Source organism: Branchiostoma floridae, chromosome 19 (assembly GCF_000003815.2).
Source record: "Branchiostoma floridae strain S238N-H82 chromosome 19, Bfl_VNyyK, whole genome shotgun sequence".
Lineage (NCBI taxonomy): Eukaryota > Metazoa > Chordata > Leptocardii > Amphioxiformes > Branchiostomatidae > Branchiostoma > Branchiostoma floridae.
Window position 1 is genome coordinate 4639305 of NC_049997.1, and position 17358 is coordinate 4656662.

The window sequence follows — 17358 nt, forward strand, 5'->3', positions numbered from 1 at the left end:
GTTTAGTAATAATGTTAAATGTAGGTGAGAAAAGCGCAAAAGCAAATTGCGAGAATGATTTCAGGCAAAAATAAAGCCAACTTACCCACAGCCCTAGGTAGGGTCAAAATTGGGGCATCTCATTGACATTTAGTTTAATTTTAACGCACACGATATAGCCATGACAGCTAATTGTAAACTTGTACCCCAAACCAAGCTACCGGCGACTGCACATCTCCCGTGGCCCTTGGGATGGAGAGCGGCGCCATCGCTGACGACCACATCACGGCATCCACACAGGAACCTGAGTTCGAGGCTTACGAAGGTCGTCTGAATAACGGCTGGTCGTGGATGACGTACACCGTAGACACGAACCAGTGGCTACAGATCGACCTCGGCAGTCAGAAGGTCCTCACCAGTATCCAAACACAAGGCCTTTGGGGGGGATATACCGTCAAGTCTTACAAACTGTTGTACTCTGACTATGGGACAGCCTGGGTGACCTACGGAGATGGACAAAACGACATGGTATGTTTTTAAAGTTGACCTAAAGGAGGTAAGCTCTTATCTTGATGAATATTAACCCTATTCAGACCGGGCTTTTTGGGTCATCGATGACGTAATATGACGTAATTATGACGTCATCAATTTGACTTTATTGGCTGAAACAGTGAAAAGTGTATTCCCAGAAAACTTGAAGGCATGCCACAAAAATGTAACAGCAAGTGTAGATAGCTATAATTTTTATTACGACTTGTGTTACCAATAGCAATATCAATGACGCCAAAGTGACGTCATAAAACGAGGTCATACATATCTAAGATACCAGTTGGGCTCCGCCATCTTATATCCAACACCTTGATTTTTATAAATACTTTTTTGGTGACAAATAATCGCAAAAGACAACGGAAATAGACTAAACACGTTCATTTAATTTTTTTTTTTATGAACAAATACAAAAATGTAAATGTACCAGGTAGTTGCAACTTACATGTATTAGGGATAATACGCTAGCTATTCTTGATTTGGTCATACTGTCCGCCATCTTTGATTTTGGCCCATGACGTCATCACATTAGCATAATTTATGCATAATTGATTATGAAAAATATTCTAGATAACATAAGATTTTACTATGATAGTATCTTATGCCACCGCAAGATCTGCTTGGAGATGAACATCCCAGGGGTTCAGACGTTCGAACGCGGTTCGGACGGTTCCATTATTCAGCTTCCGCTGGGTCTCTCTTTTTCTTGATGGCATCAAATTATGTCAATCTTTAATAAATGCTTCATCAATAGTAAGCATTTACACATCTTGCTAAAAGTAGTTAGCTTACCCCATATATAGTGAGTTCCCGTTTTCACAATGTACCGTTGCATTATATTATGTCATTGGACCGTTCTGAAAATTCCGTGGTCCCGTAGGGTCACCTGTGGTCACAGAGTGGTTCGAAACTCACGTTCGACATAATTTTTGTCACAGGCCTTAATTGACCTGAGTAATGATGTATGACATCCCATAAGAACTTGAACCTTAGACAAATTGGTAGCCATTCAATGCTTTATCAATTAACATATACAAGACAACAGAAAGACACTGATATATCTTACTAAACCTCTTTAGATATTTAATGGAAACCGTGACGGCGACACCGTTGTGGAACAGAATCTGCACACTCCAGTGACGACACGATATGTCCGGATAAACCCACAGTCTTCGCACAGCAGCTCCCGCATGCGCCTTCGAGTGGAGCTTCTTGGGTGCGATGGTGAGTACGTTCACTTTAATTGTCTTCAATAAGACCCCGCGTTGGATACACCCGATCCCTGATATCGGAAGTTAAGCAACGCGCAGTCCGGACAGTACTTGGATGGTAGTCCCCCGACCTAGGACGACCGGGTTGTTGTAGCCGGACCAAGCATGGTCATTCCGCGAAGTCGTCTTCCGGGAAGGACGTAAAACGGGGATCCCGTGCTCGAGGAGGTGCCTCGACCACGTTAAACAGCCTTATTACTCATTGGGTACCTACTGGCTTGTAAAATACACCAGATGATCATTATGGTTATTATTATTTGATAAGGCTTTGTTGTGGGAGGTGGCTCACTTGCCGATAAGTATGTCAGTCATCAGATTCTATTTTGCCCAAGGTCTCGAGCTAAAAAAAATCAAATGACCCCAAAGTTGTTACTACCAAACTAGTCAGCAAAGAATGTGGCCTTGGATACGAATGTATGGTCGTGATTTTATAATGGTAGATAAACAGGCGACAGTATAATTCCGGACGAACATATTAATTCCGGAAAACCTTAATTTATTTCAAAATAGATAAACCAGATGAACTAACATTTGTAGGTATGATATATCAAAGGATGATGAATATATAGGTTGCAATTAGATGTATCCATGAAGAAGGCCAATTCTGCAGAATTCTGCGAATTCTGCCAAAACTCTGGGACCCTGTATTCATTATCCTTTGATACATCATACCTACAAATATTGATTCATCTGGTTAATCTATTTTGAAATTATTGAACTAGTTACATGTGAACCCTAATTTTCAACACAAAAATTGGACTTACCCAAATTTTCGACTGAACACCACCAGTCTATTTTTAATGATTAAGGTTTTCCGGAATTAGAGTGTTTGTCCGAAATTATACTGTCGCCTGTTGATAGCTCTTTACGTAGAGAATAAGTAGTCTAGGTATCGGCCCTCCATTAGCTTCTTCTATAAGCAGAAGCCAGTTTTGGTTTAGACTTTGAAAGAGAATAACTAAAGAATGGGAGACTGATTGTGATGATTTTGGTATTTAGATAGCTTAAATGATGCTTGATATATTTGGATGGTAAATATGGAAATCATATTTAATCAACATAATTGATACTGATTTTTTTAAAAACCCGTTCCATTCCGTGATAGGGCTGTTCGAACATGTAACTGAGAGAATAACATTAATAGGTAGAAATTATGCACATGAAAATGCTTCGATTATTAGACATTACATAGTGGTAAATGGCCGGAATTTGACTGAGGTTGAAGTATAAATTATGCAAATAAAACCACATTTGCATAACTAAAAAAATGCTAGCAGTCTTCTTTTATAAGATAAGATAAGTCAGCGTCTTATATTTGCGTGTAGGAGATGATCAATGCACGAAAATTACATTATTTGTATAAAAAATGAAAAAAAATAATAATACATCGAAAGTCAAAAAGTTAAATCATTCGTCGATGGTATGGGTCTTAGAACTCTGGTTCACGTGTAAAATGTACCCGGCGCTTGCACCGGGGACCATGGCCAACTCATCAAACAGTTAAACGCTTTCTGCACTTTCTAAAGTCAAAGTCTTTGAAAACATCGGCAGAGATTCATGAAGATGTTTGATAAATATATATTTATACATAAATGGTCATGTGTATTTTGCAATCTTTTTTCTTTCAGTTATTCCGCAGTTTCCTGCAGAGAACGTGACATGCAGCTCGGAGACAACGAGTTCATTTTCACTGCATTGGTTGTATCCTTCCGGTTATCTCTCAGGATACCGTATTTGGTATCAGTGCGTATCGTATGACGTGGTACCAACAAACGTCACGTCATTGGAAGAAAAGAGCGGAAGTGTCAACGTCACCATTGACGGTTTGAAGAGCGGCTGCAGATACAACGTCACAGTTCGCAATGTCGTCTCAATATATGAAAGTGCTGACGTCTTCATCGAGTGCATAACTGGTAACATTATTATCCATGAAATGTCATGGAGGTTATATTTTCACTGGCGTCTGTGTGTCTGTCTGTTTGTTAACAGGATAACTCAAGAACGGCTGAATGGATTAGTTTCATACTTCGTTTGTTGGTGGGGTGTGATGCAAGCGTAATTGATTAGATTTGGGGGGCCCCAAGAGGCTTCCCTTAAGCTTGGTGCTGCAGCGCAACTTCCGGTGCTCTGAACAAGCTATGGTTCAAAATTTTGAGTATTAGAGAGCTCTTATAATAATAATAAGTCACATAACTTTGGGCCCCTAAGCGACTAGTTTAGGGATAGCAGGGGCATTTTTGTCAAAAACCTCTGAAGGGGATAACTCGACAGGGGAACATCGACTTTTTATGATTTTCGGTACCTTAGACCAAGGAGGTTAGACAATGTTGTACAAGATACAATACTAATTATGCAAAATAGGATGACATTTGCATAATTAATGCTAATAATCTATAAAAGGAGTTTTCAATGTATGTCTTATCCCGGAGATGATATTGTCTTGACATTTTATGTTGATAGCGTTCAGCGTCATGCCAAAGTGGGGGTGAATTTCAACCTCCCAACATTAATTTTTGGAACTGCAGGGTCATTTTTGTCAAGACATTCCAAAGTGGATAACTGCAGAAAGGAATGACATATTGACATAGTTTTGGACATGAGGGTAGCTTAGGGAAAGATGTTTCTAATGATATACATGTTATGCAAATGAGGGCTTGATTTGCATAATCTATTTGGAAATTGCATAATTCCACTGTTTTCAATATCTGGACTTCAATAAATGTTACACATGTAAATTATGACAGATGGAACATAGGCAGATACCAAATATGCTAATGAGGAACTGATTTGCATAATATCTGCGATAATGGTAAATCCACTTAATGATTGATGATGGGAATTTCATACTTGTGACACGTGTATGTTAATCAATGATGAACATCACCATGAATAAATCATGTAAATGTGCAAGTCATTTGCAAAAAAATTTTAAAAGCTTTAAACATTTCATGAAGGCATGAGGTCGCCGAACTCTAGTTTAATATCTTAAACTGCGTTGATGATTTAGACTATGTAGAGGTAAATGAGTGTAGTGGTTTTAGAATCTAGATTAAATTATGTTGAAAGTATTTAGGGTTAACAGACTACTTTGTTGTAAAATAATGCAGTAAATGCAGTTAAAAGAGTTTCTGTATATGTTTCAGAAACGGACCCTCCACTGTCTCTCACGTGCTCAACAGCAACTTCTACTTCAATCACCATCAGCTGGATAAAGCCGAATGCGACCCTTAGCGGATACAGGGTAAACTACACTCTCGTTAGTGACAGTCCCTCCGAAATGATGACAACAGAATTTGGTCCTGAACATGAGGAACACGTCCTCCAAGATGCCATAGCTGACCGGGAATACAGCGTGACTCTCGTGGCTGTTGGGATGTATCAGGACAGCGTGCCCGTTGGTGTCACCTGTCTTACACGTGAGCTTTATCACAGTATTTGTTTTCTCATTTTGTCAACAGACTGTGTTTTACATATATAGGCTTTAATTACCTTTGCTAAAAGGTTCCTAACGGCTTGCTATTGTACTACTGGGTTTCATATCTTAAGCCCTGCGCATGCTATGATCGTGACATCGGGGCAGAGATGCAAATAAATACCTAATCAACATAATCAATGAGAGCATGCTGTAAAACCACAGGGGTAAATGAATGGAATATCTTATGTCAGTTGGAAGTTATGTCCAGGTGAACATTATTGAACAATAGATAAACAAATCTAATTTGCATATCTTATCAGAAAATGCTTCGAAAAACTATATTCATGTTAATTAAAATCACAGAACCCACTAATCATTAAAGATGTGGGACTTTTCATCAGCCACTGCCTACAGAGAAGAAGTCAAACCTTCCAGTAAAGAATGTAGAATCATGCATATAGATAGCTGTACAGAATAGACACTTGTTACTTTTTACTGTCTGTACCCTTGCAATTAGCCTACGGGCATGGATTTGCAAATAGATAAATTGATTTTAAAAAAATCGTTATCTGAGTTGAGGAGATGACCAACCACTATAATCAATAACTATAATCATAATTAATAATCCTAATTATTGACAGACACAATTGATAAACCAGTTGTTAAAGTAGAATCATTTGGCGAATGTATGAGGTCGTGGAACTCTAGTTCTTAATGTTGTTCTCTATTTTTAGTGACGCCCCCACCCGAGGACTTTCAGGTGACATACGGCACAGAGACGTCCGTTACAGTTTCCTGGAAGCAGAGGGTCAACTCTCTCGCTCTGCACCACAGGGTGTGGATAAGGCGTAGTGATACAGCTGAGAGCCTGTTCACACAGCTAGTGCCCACAGGTCAGACTGACCTGACGTTCATTGACCTCACCCCTGGCACAGAGTATGTGATATCAGCCACAAGCATCAACACGCAGAACGAAGGACCAGCAATGAACATTACTACTGGAACAAGTAAGAAAGTGCATTTTCATATAAGTAAATACATTAATGTAACTATGCCCAACACATAGTGGATTCTGATATACAGCTGCACCTAAAGGTCTTTGGACTGCATGGCATCTATATTTCTTGTTAGTTATTTACTTCGATAAATATTTATGCATGATTTTATTGCAACGTATTTTTTTCCAGATCCGTACTCATGGATGATGCAAAACATAGCTTTTTACATTAATAGTGTAAAGTATGATTTATCTGTAACCAAAGAACACACTGTATCTTCAGAAATGGACAGTCCAACTGAATTAGATGTTGTACAAAAGACAACCAGCACCATAACAATCTCATGGACACCACCTCAAGCTGTCCTTATCGCTTACAACATAACCTACACAGAAAATGGAAGGAGTGCGTACATGATGACGTCAGGAGATGTTGACAGTTGTGAACTGACAGGTCTGGTACCTGGTACTCTGTATGACATAGACTTGGTGGCCGTTAGCAAGGTGGGGAGGAACATCGCCGTCAGTACTAGTGCTGTCACAGGTTAGTATTATTTTAATATTTTAATATTTTAATATTTTAATATTTTAATATTTTAATATTTTAATATTTTAATATTTTAATATTTTAATATTTTAATATTTTAATATTTTAATATTTTAATATTTTAATATTTTAATATTTTAATATTTTAATATTTTAATATTTTAATATTTTAATATTTTAATATTTTAATATTTTAATATTTTAATATTTTAATATTTTAATATTTTAATATTTTAATATTTTAATATTTTAATATTTTAATATTTTAATATTTTAATATTTTAATATTTTAATATTCACTACACTGATGAAGCTATGGAACGACATACATTTGGCATATCTTTCCTCGCACATTACCGTCGACTTTGCCTGCTTTTAGCCAATTGCAATATATCTGTTGATGATGGATATACACTAAAATATTATTCTATCTTAAGACACAGCTCCACCTTCGAGTCTGAGAGTCACCAACTCCTCCACGACATCGTTGTTCCTAGAATGGACGCCACCTGCGGCAAACATTCTGTACTACAGCCTGGACATTTCAGACGAGCATAGCGGAGAGGTAGCATTGCTAAGGTAAAAAAAAAAGTTAAATGGACATACAAATAGTTTGCCATGAAGACATTATTACTATGGACAGTACATGTAAGTTTAATGTGCATAGGAATGCTCTTTTTGTCTTTTTGTGATCAAGTTTGTTAATTTTTTTTTTCATTTTTTTTTAAATTTGGTAAGAGTTAATTATATGTTCTTCTTATCAAGTGAAATATGATCTGCAGTTTTGTTATAAGTATACGTTATACGTTAGCAGCATATCCTTTAGTATGCATTGTTAGCATTGTTCTTTTGGAATGTTTGCACGATGTTTATTGCCTTAAATTACAAAGAATAATCTCATATACATTTCAAAATAAACTTTTTCATGATTTGTACATCAAACAAATGTTTACAATAAATGTCCATCTTTTTGTCACCTGTTTTCAATACAGGCTTGATGGACACAAAACGTCCTATTACGTCACAGGTCTTGTACCAGAAACTACATACGTCATCAAGATGGGGGCGTTCAGTGAGCATGGTCGTAGTGCGGACATCACTATTTCAAATAGTACAGGTATGGTGTTTGTTTTGGTAATAGGTCACTGTACAAAATAATTTTCTGAGCCAGGTTGCACAGTGTGGAACCTGGGGCAAAAAATAGGTTGCACAACTGAATTTCAAGTTGCACCACCTACAATTCACTACAATTCTGAAAAAAAAGAGGTACAATGCATACATGTTTGGCTGATATGAAACGGAGCTGCCTCAGTCCATTTATTTCTTCCAAGTAAATTGACAACAAAATTGAGTTCTGAGGCTCAAAATCTAAGTTGCACCCTGTGCAGCCTGAGTTTAGAAGTAAGTTGCACCAAGCAAAAAGTGGTTGCAATGTGCAAGTGTGCAAGTGGGTATTTTGCACTCTGGAGGTGCAGAGATACTGTGTATCATGTGAAGCATCTCAAGAGAATACCATACCTTTATGATACCTTATCTAACAGGAAATAACAAAATAGCCGTGAGTCTAGCCTTGTTGTGCTTTTAGTCGCTCTTGGTATCGGCCCCTTCACACGAGAATGAACCGGAATTCCGTCAGAATGAAAATTATTTCCTATTCTTAGGAATTCGTAGTGTATTTAGACACTGCAATCCAGATATTTGTGCCAGTTCTTTTGGTTGGAAAGTTTCTGACATGCTAAAAACTTTCGAGGTGAAGAAATATAGAATGGCATCTAACATGTATTCCAACTGCAGTATGACCGCATTCTACGGCATTTCAACATTATTCGACACATTCTGATTTCATTCGATGGAAAACCGAAACGGCAAGCCACTTCAAATCCTGCCAGAATGTGGCCAAAAGAATATCTGGAACGCAGTGAGAATGTCTAGAATGCACTACAACTACCCAGGAATAGACAAACAATACTTATTCTGACGGCATTCCGGCTCATTCCTTCTCATGTGACGGGGATAGAAGGTCCATTTGGAATTTTCACCCGAATGTGGCACGAATTTTGCACATTATTACATTATCCTGCTAATTCGGTTTCCGTGTGAAGGCCTTGTAAGCCCAATTTCGCCCTTTTTGTGTGCCTTTTAAAGGGCCTTCACACAAGGCTGGACTCCAGGCTAAGAAAAAAATACAGATAAACAGATTTTTACAGCTGATACAGATAAACATATATATTTATTACCGGCTGATACAGATAGACAGATATAAATTTCCTATCTGGTACAGATACACAGACTAATAAATCCATCTTTTGGATCTTGTATACGGTATTCCCTGTACCCTTGTTGGCTACTTTCCTGCATTTTATGATGGTGTTTATTTTCATTTGACACTTTCTTAATTCTTGTACGATAAAATTACCTCCTTCAAAAACTATCACGTGAATAATCTGTCATTGAAGGGTCTTTGCCGACAGTCAAAGCCAGCACTGTTACCACTTCACACACAACGACGGAGGCGTCCACAACGGATAGAAGAACAACTACTTCAATAACTACTTCTACTTTATGGACAACAACAGAGTCGCCAACAACGAAGAAAAGTACTGACTTTATGACAACACAAATGAGACTTTACTAGTTCATGCATACCTTATAGCACTATTATTGCGGTCTTGTTTGTCACACGTATAGAACGTACCAGCAAAACCTTATAGGGGACGCTAGCATACCTTTAGTGCAAATTATATGTCGTCGGAATAACAAGTCTTCTTTTATTGAATTGTTTCTGCAACTTTCTAAGCACATTATTGACCAAAACGTATTGGTAATTATAAAAAAACGTCGACATTTGAATTCTTAATGGGTTATTTTTTTTTACCATTTTTAGCAACCGAAGAGATAGAAAGAGACATAAAACCAGCCATGCCTGATTATGATGAAGATACAACAAGCAGCCAAAGTACTACAGCATACTATAGTAAGATTCCTTTAAATCCTTCTCTAGCTTAGGGTGTGCATGTACTCTTTAATGCATGCGAATCCCTAATTTTCTAAAGGTATGTGTGACAGCTGAAGCTTCTGACAAACATACCTCAGGTTCCGAACATTAGGTCCAATAATTCAATAATTTGCGATACTGACTTAGAATAAAGAATTTTAGTAATGTATTACCAGCAATGGATAGATTAGTTTTTTTTTCTATATTAACCATCCATGGTACGTAACCATATATCTTATATATACTGGAATGTTTTTTATCGTTTACAGTAATGTCGACAGGAAAATCAACAAAGCCCCCTCTTATTGTGGAAACATCAAGTGCAGGTAAAAGTTTATAGATGGGTCGGTATTTTCTACAGTAGATTTTCATATTACAGGCAGTATACTGGTTCACAAAAGCATATTCTTAGTTTCCTCGTTGATTTATGCAAAGTTTGAAACTATAAAGATAATACCTGAATCTGCGTTTCAGACAACGAGAAATCTACAACAACTCCCAAACGGACTACGGAAGATCCAGGTGAAAAGGTGGGACGTCTTTCGAACATTGATGCCGATTATATTTTCATATTTCTACTTAAACATCTGCGTCTAATGAAATTTCAATGTCTAAAGAAACATGAAAAATCTCCCACTTTTGCATGTGTCAGCGAAAATGTGTAAAAGTACTTCATTACTGATACTTCATTTCCTAGAATCCTTCAAAGTACTTCATTACTGATGCTTCATTTCCTGGAGTACTTCAACGTACTTCATTACTGATGCTTCATTTCCTGGAATCTTTCAAGTACTACATTACTGATGCATCATTTCCTGGAATTCTTCAAGGTACTACATTACTCAAGCTTCAATTCCTGCAATCATTCAAAGTACTTCATTACTGATGCTTCATTTCCTGGAATCCGTCAAAGTACTTCATTACTGATGCTTTATTTCCTGGAATCCGTCAAAGTACTTCATTACCTATACTTCAATTCCTGAAATCATTCAAATTACTTCATTACTGATGCTTCATTTCCTGGAATCCTTCGACGTACTATATTAATCATGCTTTAATTCCTGAAATCCTTCAAAGTACTACATTACTAATACTTCATTTCCTGGAATCCTTCAAAGTACCTCATTACTTATACTTCAATTCCTGAAATCATTCAAATTACTTCATTACTGATGCTTCATTTCCTGGAATCCTTCAAAGTACTGCATTACTCAAGCTTCAATTCCTGCAATCATTCAAAGTACTTCATTACTGATACTTCATTTCCTGGAATCCGTCAAAGTACTTCATTACTGATGCTTTATTTCCTGGAATCCGTCAAAGTACTTCATTACTGATGCCTCATTTCCTGGAATCCTTCATAGCTCCAGCAGCTCGCACAAGGCCTAGAAGAGAGTTTGCCGGAAGTACTGGAACCTGAGGACATTCTTGCCGTGTCGTCCAACATTCAAGATATAATCAAACTCGGTGATACCTCTGAATCTGAAATGCCCCCATCAGTGTTGGTGAGCTTAGTTCTACTTTGTCTGGAGTTCTGAGTTTGAGTTGATCCACATTTAGCCTCAGAGTGCTCTGTAATTGTATGCACGGTGGTTAAAAAAACTCACTGTTTCTAAAGCGGAATTTACCATTATCCATTTAAAGTAGAATATTATTTATAACTGTTCATTGTCACTTTTATATCTCCTATGTTTATACCATGTACTTGCAATTAGCCCTCGGGCATGAACTTGCAAATAAATTTCTATTATCTTCATACTAGAACGTTACAATACATTACCAACTTGAAGGCATAATATGCATTTACATCGTAACTTTTCTGGACAGCAAACTACTGCAGGGATCATAGAGAAGCTTGCTTCTGCCGCTAAAGGATCGCAAGACATATCTGTAGAGAATGTGGAGACCATAGCCAATGGTGAGAATGTTTTCATGAAAATAGCTGTATACAAGTGCTAAACATCGACTAAAGCTCCAAAGTAACCAATACACACATGTATTGGGTTTACCATGGCATGATTGTTTTTAGGCAATTGCCAATTGTAAAAACGTACGGTGATGCTTTACTTTACTTTGGTTTCGGTTTTACTCTGCTCTGCTCTGCTCTACTCTTTTCTACTCTGCTCTGCTCTACTCTACGCTAATCTATTCTTCTCTACTCTGCTCTACTCTACTGTATGCTGTCTGCTGTACTCTACTTTACTCTACTCTACTCTTCTCTGCTCTGTTCCACTGCTCTGCTCTACTATTCTCTACTCTTCTCTACTCTGCTCTGCTCTACTCTACTCTACTCTACTCTACTCTACTCTATCTACTCTTGTCTACTCTACTCTACTCTACTCTTCTCTGCTCTGCTCTGCTCTGCTCTACTCTACTCTAATCTACTCTACTCTACTCTACTCTTCTCTACTCTGCTCTACTCTGCTCTGCTCTGCTCTACTCTACTCTACTCTACTCTACTCTACTCTACTCTGCTCTGCTCTGCTCTACTCTACTCTACTCTACTCTACTCTACTCTACTCTACTCTACTCTACTCTACTCTTCTCTACTCTACTCTATCTACTCTTGTCTACTCTACTCCTCTGTTTTACCTTACTCTATCTTGCATCACTCTAATTCCCTCTACTCTACTCAACTCTACTTTAATCTACATTACTCTACTCAACTTTATTGCACTCTACTCAACTTTATTCTGCAACACCTTATTCGACTAAACTATTCTATAATCTACTGCATGCACTCTACTCTACGCATCACTCCATCTTTACGGTATCCACTAAGCTTGTGAAAATTCCCCAATGAAAACTAATTGCAGTTATTTCCAGTAAATGAGTTCGCTTTGAAGCTGGTTGTTTTTTCTCTTTGTTATTTAGCCGTGTTGCAGGCGGCTTCAGCAGTTATCGACGTGTTACCTAACCAGGAAACACAGACTGAAAGTTCCTCAGACAATATGTTAGAAAGTGATCTTATCGACACAAGTGCCACTGATCTTTCCCCAAGGCAACAGCTTAAGGAGTTGAAAAGGGAGGAGAAGGAGAAGGAAGACATGGTAATGACAGATGTCAAATCGTGTAATAAACATGAATTCCGATATTGTATTAAGCCATTGCACCAAATTATGTTTCCCGAAGGGGAACATCTTGTTTACATGTCTTTAGTTATTACAATATGTTCGGTAATTCAAACAACATTTTATTCTAACGTTTTATCTACTTCTTTCGAAACAAGGAACGAAAAGCGTCCCAGTCTATCGTGGCATCTTTGGACCAGGTTGCAGAAACTCTTCTGGCGTTACAGCCTGAGGATGCCGAGTATCACTCAAGCTTTAAAACTGAAAGTATCGCTGTTGATGTGGGGAGACTTCCTTCTGACAAAGATGTCCATCTTCACTCAGGAGATATTTTGGCAAATATTCCTTCCACAAATCAGTCTAAAACAAACTCTATGCTGGATGTCAAGGTAAGAAAGACTCATCCAAGTCACAGTCAGTGCTTTCTGCCATTCTTGTAGTATCTACCAGAGTACTAACTGTTTAACAAATGATGTTTGACATTTTATATCATCAGAATGAACAAATTGTTTTGTGTTTTACAGATGTCAGTTTTTAAGAAGAACCCGTATTCCTGGAGTAAGTCGACTGGAGGACAAAACATCTCGTCATCAGTGACACTTCTGTCCATAAACTCAAAGGAGTCTGGAAACAGCACAAAGCAAGAAGTAAAGCTGGATATGCCATTCATACCGTTTCAAGCGAGTGGTAAGCAAGACAGCAGGCCATCAGACGATACGACAGAAAGCCCTAGTACGGAGGAAGATCCTACCAACGGCACTACTATGGCGTACCACGCCTTCGATGTTACAGCCGACAACGTCATCCCTGTTGTTAGTATGAACTGGTGGGATATAGAAGCTACATTTCACGTCTACATCTCTTACGGATATCCCCCGACAGAAGAAAAGTATGGCCAGAAAATAGTTATTAAGGAAGACGGGTATGAGGCCTGGCTCAGGGGAACAAATTTCTCTACATCCTTCATTCCCAACACGACTGACCATAGCGGAGTTCTGTTTGTAGGAGTACAGAAGTTAGGTGCGTTGTTTATCTTCACAAATCATACGTTATCTTTTTTGTCCGTTTTTTCCACAATCGTAGCCACGTGAAGCCACGATAAGACCCTGGTATATATGTATAATTTTCAGAGCCGGTGAACTCAGCCCACGGTCATCAACAACAGCCTACTGTGCAGGCACTGAGAAAGAGGGACTACATACTGTCAATGCTATCTGTAGGCTGTTCGTCTTGGAAGGACAGTAAGAAACAATGGAGCCTGGAGTACTGTGGCGTAAGTCAATCTAATTAACTTTATAAATTGTTGTAAATGTTCTTATACTAAACTAGTCCCTCGACCTCTGACCTGGCTGACACGGAACAAAGTAGAAAGTTGACTTAGTTGGCCAGTTGTTGCCAGGCGTTCAAATGAAGACCATAAAACTGCCCTAAGATAAAGTATTTTTTTTAGTCTTAGTCGTCACTTTTTTGCCTGCTCCTTATCAGATACTTGATGTACTATCTGTTGTCACCAGAGGGGTTAGCATGCATGTTGCAATTGCTTTCATACGAAGTACATCATTGAAATAATCTAGCATATACGTTCAAGAACACATTGGAACAAGTTCTGTGAATGGCATCCTAAAAAAAAGACTGTAGAAGAAATTTGGAATTCACTTCATTAGCTAATCATGTCATAATGTTTTTTCATTAACTCTTAAGTAGTTCCAGAAAAAGCTACCATGACAAAAGGAGAGATTACTTGAGGACGCAGGTATATTGTTTATATTGTTAGCATTAGAAACGTAACAGAGATTTCTACCGCAAGTTTTTTCATCGTTTAACTTTGCTACCACATCAGGCTGACATTGATATGGACAATGGAGCCATCAGCTGCCGATGTCACATGACTGAGGGGAAGGTCTCTGTGGGGACCATGACTCTTCCTCTTCCCAACTCCATCAACTTCATCAACGCTTTCAGGAACTTCCGCAATCTGAGCGAAAACTCAGTAGTGTTCTCCATCGTGGTGTCCGAGTACATCCTGTACATCTTACTCATGGTTTTCCTGTGCGTGGACTTTCACAGACTATGGGTAAGCGTAAAGTTGATTGATCCTTAAACTTCAGAAGTTTAATGGTAACCGTGCTTTTCCCGTTGAAACGTCATCTTTCTCAAAACACTAAACCAAGTCGTTCAAGGAATCAAAAATGTGACGAACAAATACACCAGATTGCCGCGATTGAACTTCCAGTTCATTTAGGGTTCATTTTGTTGCATCTTTTGATTAATGTTAGTTTTGTTTATATTTATGGCGTTAAATAAAAGCAACTTCATGTAGATGACTACGTTATGGGTTTTTCATCTATCCTTAGAGTGCTCGTCGAATAATCCCCATCTCTGGAGAGTGTGGAGGAGCGAACAGCAATGGGAAGCCTCTGTCCAAAGTGAGTCTGGTTCCTCCAGACAGGATGCCTGCACCACACGTCTATCAGATCACGGTCACCACCGGGTCCATGTTCAGCGCAGGGACCACGTCACGTGTCGGCTTCCAACTGTACGGGTCAGAGGGCACATCTCCAGTCAAGATGCTGAACCCGGAAGGAGAGGTCGGTGTTGGTGATATGTGTAATCAGTGTTCAGAATTTTCTTTAACCGGAATATCTATATACCCATAATACTGAATTCCTACTTCAAAGACATTTATTTTTTTTTGTTCATGTTTAATTTGTTTCCAAAATAATGACCACCAAGAAATCATTGATGGTCTATTGCTTATGTGCCATATCTACTCAACAGTACACACTAGTCAAATAGTCTTTTTTATGGTTGGCATATAAAGGCCAACAACAAAATACGTTTTTAGAATGGAAATATAGTTATCATTACTTGGATATATAGTTGTCATTAGGCAACACAACCTTTAAGTTGCTTTGGTCCTCGTGTATATTAGTTGTGACATTGTAAGAATACAAATACAACAAGAGGGGGGGGCAATAGGAAAGTTAACGAAAAATGCTTTTTTCAGAATTTAGCAAAACAAAAGTATGAGAAAGTACAAAACAAGAGTGTTATAAGATAATCATATCCAGCAAAAACATATGAAATAATCATATGCACAGAAACATTATGAAATAATATCAACAATCAGACTTTGAAATATTCATATGAAAATGAACACAAATGAACTGAACAGGAACGTATGAAATAATTATAACAGAAACATATGAAATTAAATCATATCAAAGGAAATCTATGAAATAAAAAAATGCCTTTTTTTGTCATTTACTGTTGGTAATTGCAGGCATTGGTGCGAGGAAGTACTTTGCACTTTGTCATGCCCGTACGAGAGTCACTTGGAGAAGTGATGTTGTTGCACATCTGGCACGATAACTCTGGGGAAGGCGACAATTCATCGTGGTTCCTCGGAAGTTTTGTCGTCAGAGATGTAGAGAAGGATGTGGTGTAAGACGCAAAGGACATTTGCAAACCGATCTCTTTGTCCAAATTAATTCTGCCAGTTGTTTCTTTCCTACTCTGCAGCACTATGATACTCAATTTCGTCTCGTCTCGGCATGTGTGGTTTGGGAGAATGCAAAATGCCTTGCAAGATGGTCTCAATTAGCTCATTCCAATTTGAACAGGAACGCGAGTGAACTTGACTAAATGTTCATGAATAAAGACAATTGGCATGTTCGCTTTTTCATCTACTTCTTTATTGATATGACCGAATGATTGATATGTCTCCATGTCATAGGGAAATCTAGCATGATCGAAAACAAAACAAAAAATACAATTGTACTTAACTAAATCAACCCCTTTGGTTACTTTTCAGGTGTTACTTGACTTGTAACGACTGGTTATCAACAGAAAAGGGGGATGGCGAGGTGCAGAAGGTTGTTCACGCTAGCACCGAGGAGGAGCTGACATCCTTTACCAATGTCTTCATTGAGGCAACCAGAGATGTGTTCTACGATAAACAGCTGTGGGCGTCTGCCCTTGTAGCAACTCCGGGTCAGTATGGTTTTTATGAAATGTAGATATATAGACATATTTTAATGAAATGATAAAAAGAAATCAGCTCTCGCGTGCACGATTGCTCAATACATTTTGTAGTAAAACAGTTGCACAATTAAAAAGGTGACAAATAGTTTTTTTTTTTTTTACATTTTGCTCGGAGTAGGATCCAGCTTCACCAAAGCCCAGCGTCTGTCCTGCTGCTTTACCCTCCTGAACACCATGATGCTGGCCAGTGCCATGTGGTACAGGCAAGAAAACACAACTGCTGACACAAGGGTGTTCAACCTGGGTTTCGTCCGGTTCACCATACAGGTAATGTTCATCACTTAATCGTTCGTTACTGTGAACCATCGTCATCAAAGGTGATTATGTCATCATAATTAAGTACCTTGTTGTAGATTTATCAAACGTTGTTGTAGATTAAATAAAATCAATTGATAAACAAAAGTATTAATTCACTATGTGTGTCTATCATTATCCAAATGTTTACCGGAGCTGTACCTTAGTCTCATGACTGCTCTGACCGTACTTCCCGTGA

General features: G+C 38.2%; 2 protein-coding genes across 2 annotated transcripts in view; both read left to right on the top strand.

Annotated features, from left to right (window-relative positions):
• Positions 1-2: 2 nt before the first annotated feature.
• Positions 3-10514, top strand: LOC118407087 (fibronectin-like). Its single transcript, XM_035807506.1, has 13 exons — positions 3-507; positions 1605-1749; positions 3521-3709; positions 4940-5212; positions 5946-6218; positions 6492-6752; positions 7199-7334; positions 7748-7872; positions 9212-9352; positions 9640-9729; positions 10020-10076; positions 10225-10280; positions 10491-10514. The coding sequence occupies exons 1-13, from the start codon at positions 232-234 to the stop codon at positions 10512-10514; spliced, it is 2046 nt and encodes a 681-aa protein (XP_035663399.1). The 5' UTR covers positions 3-231.
• A 2187-nt stretch (positions 10515-12701) lies between these two features.
• The window catches only part of LOC118407088 (polycystic kidney disease protein 1-like 2), a 12447-nt gene continuing 7790 nt past the window's right edge, over positions 12702-17358 (top strand). The window contains exons 1-8 of the mRNA XM_035807507.1: positions 12702-12800; positions 13346-13841; positions 13952-14094; positions 14662-14895; positions 15176-15409; positions 16105-16265; positions 16636-16814; positions 16984-17132. Coding sequence (XP_035663400.1) covers positions 12702-12800; positions 13346-13841; positions 13952-14094; positions 14662-14895; positions 15176-15409; positions 16105-16265; positions 16636-16814; positions 16984-17132 — 1695 coding nt within the window. The remainder of the gene's footprint in view (positions 12801-13345; positions 13842-13951; positions 14095-14661; positions 14896-15175; positions 15410-16104; positions 16266-16635; positions 16815-16983; positions 17133-17358) is intronic.

Bases quoted from the DNA above. Each gene is read 5' to 3' on its own strand.
- LOC118407087 (XM_035807506.1), top strand. From the start codon at position 232: ATGGAGAGCGGCGCCATCGCTGACGACCACATCACGGCATCCACACAG. The intron at 7,335-7,747 runs GTAAAAAAAAAA...TTTTCAATACAG, and splicing joins GGAGAGGTAGCATTGCTAAG to GCTTGATGGACACAAAACGT. The intron at 9,730-10,019 runs GTAAGATTCCTT...TATCGTTTACAG, and splicing joins AAGTACTACAGCATACTATA to TAATGTCGACAGGAAAATCA.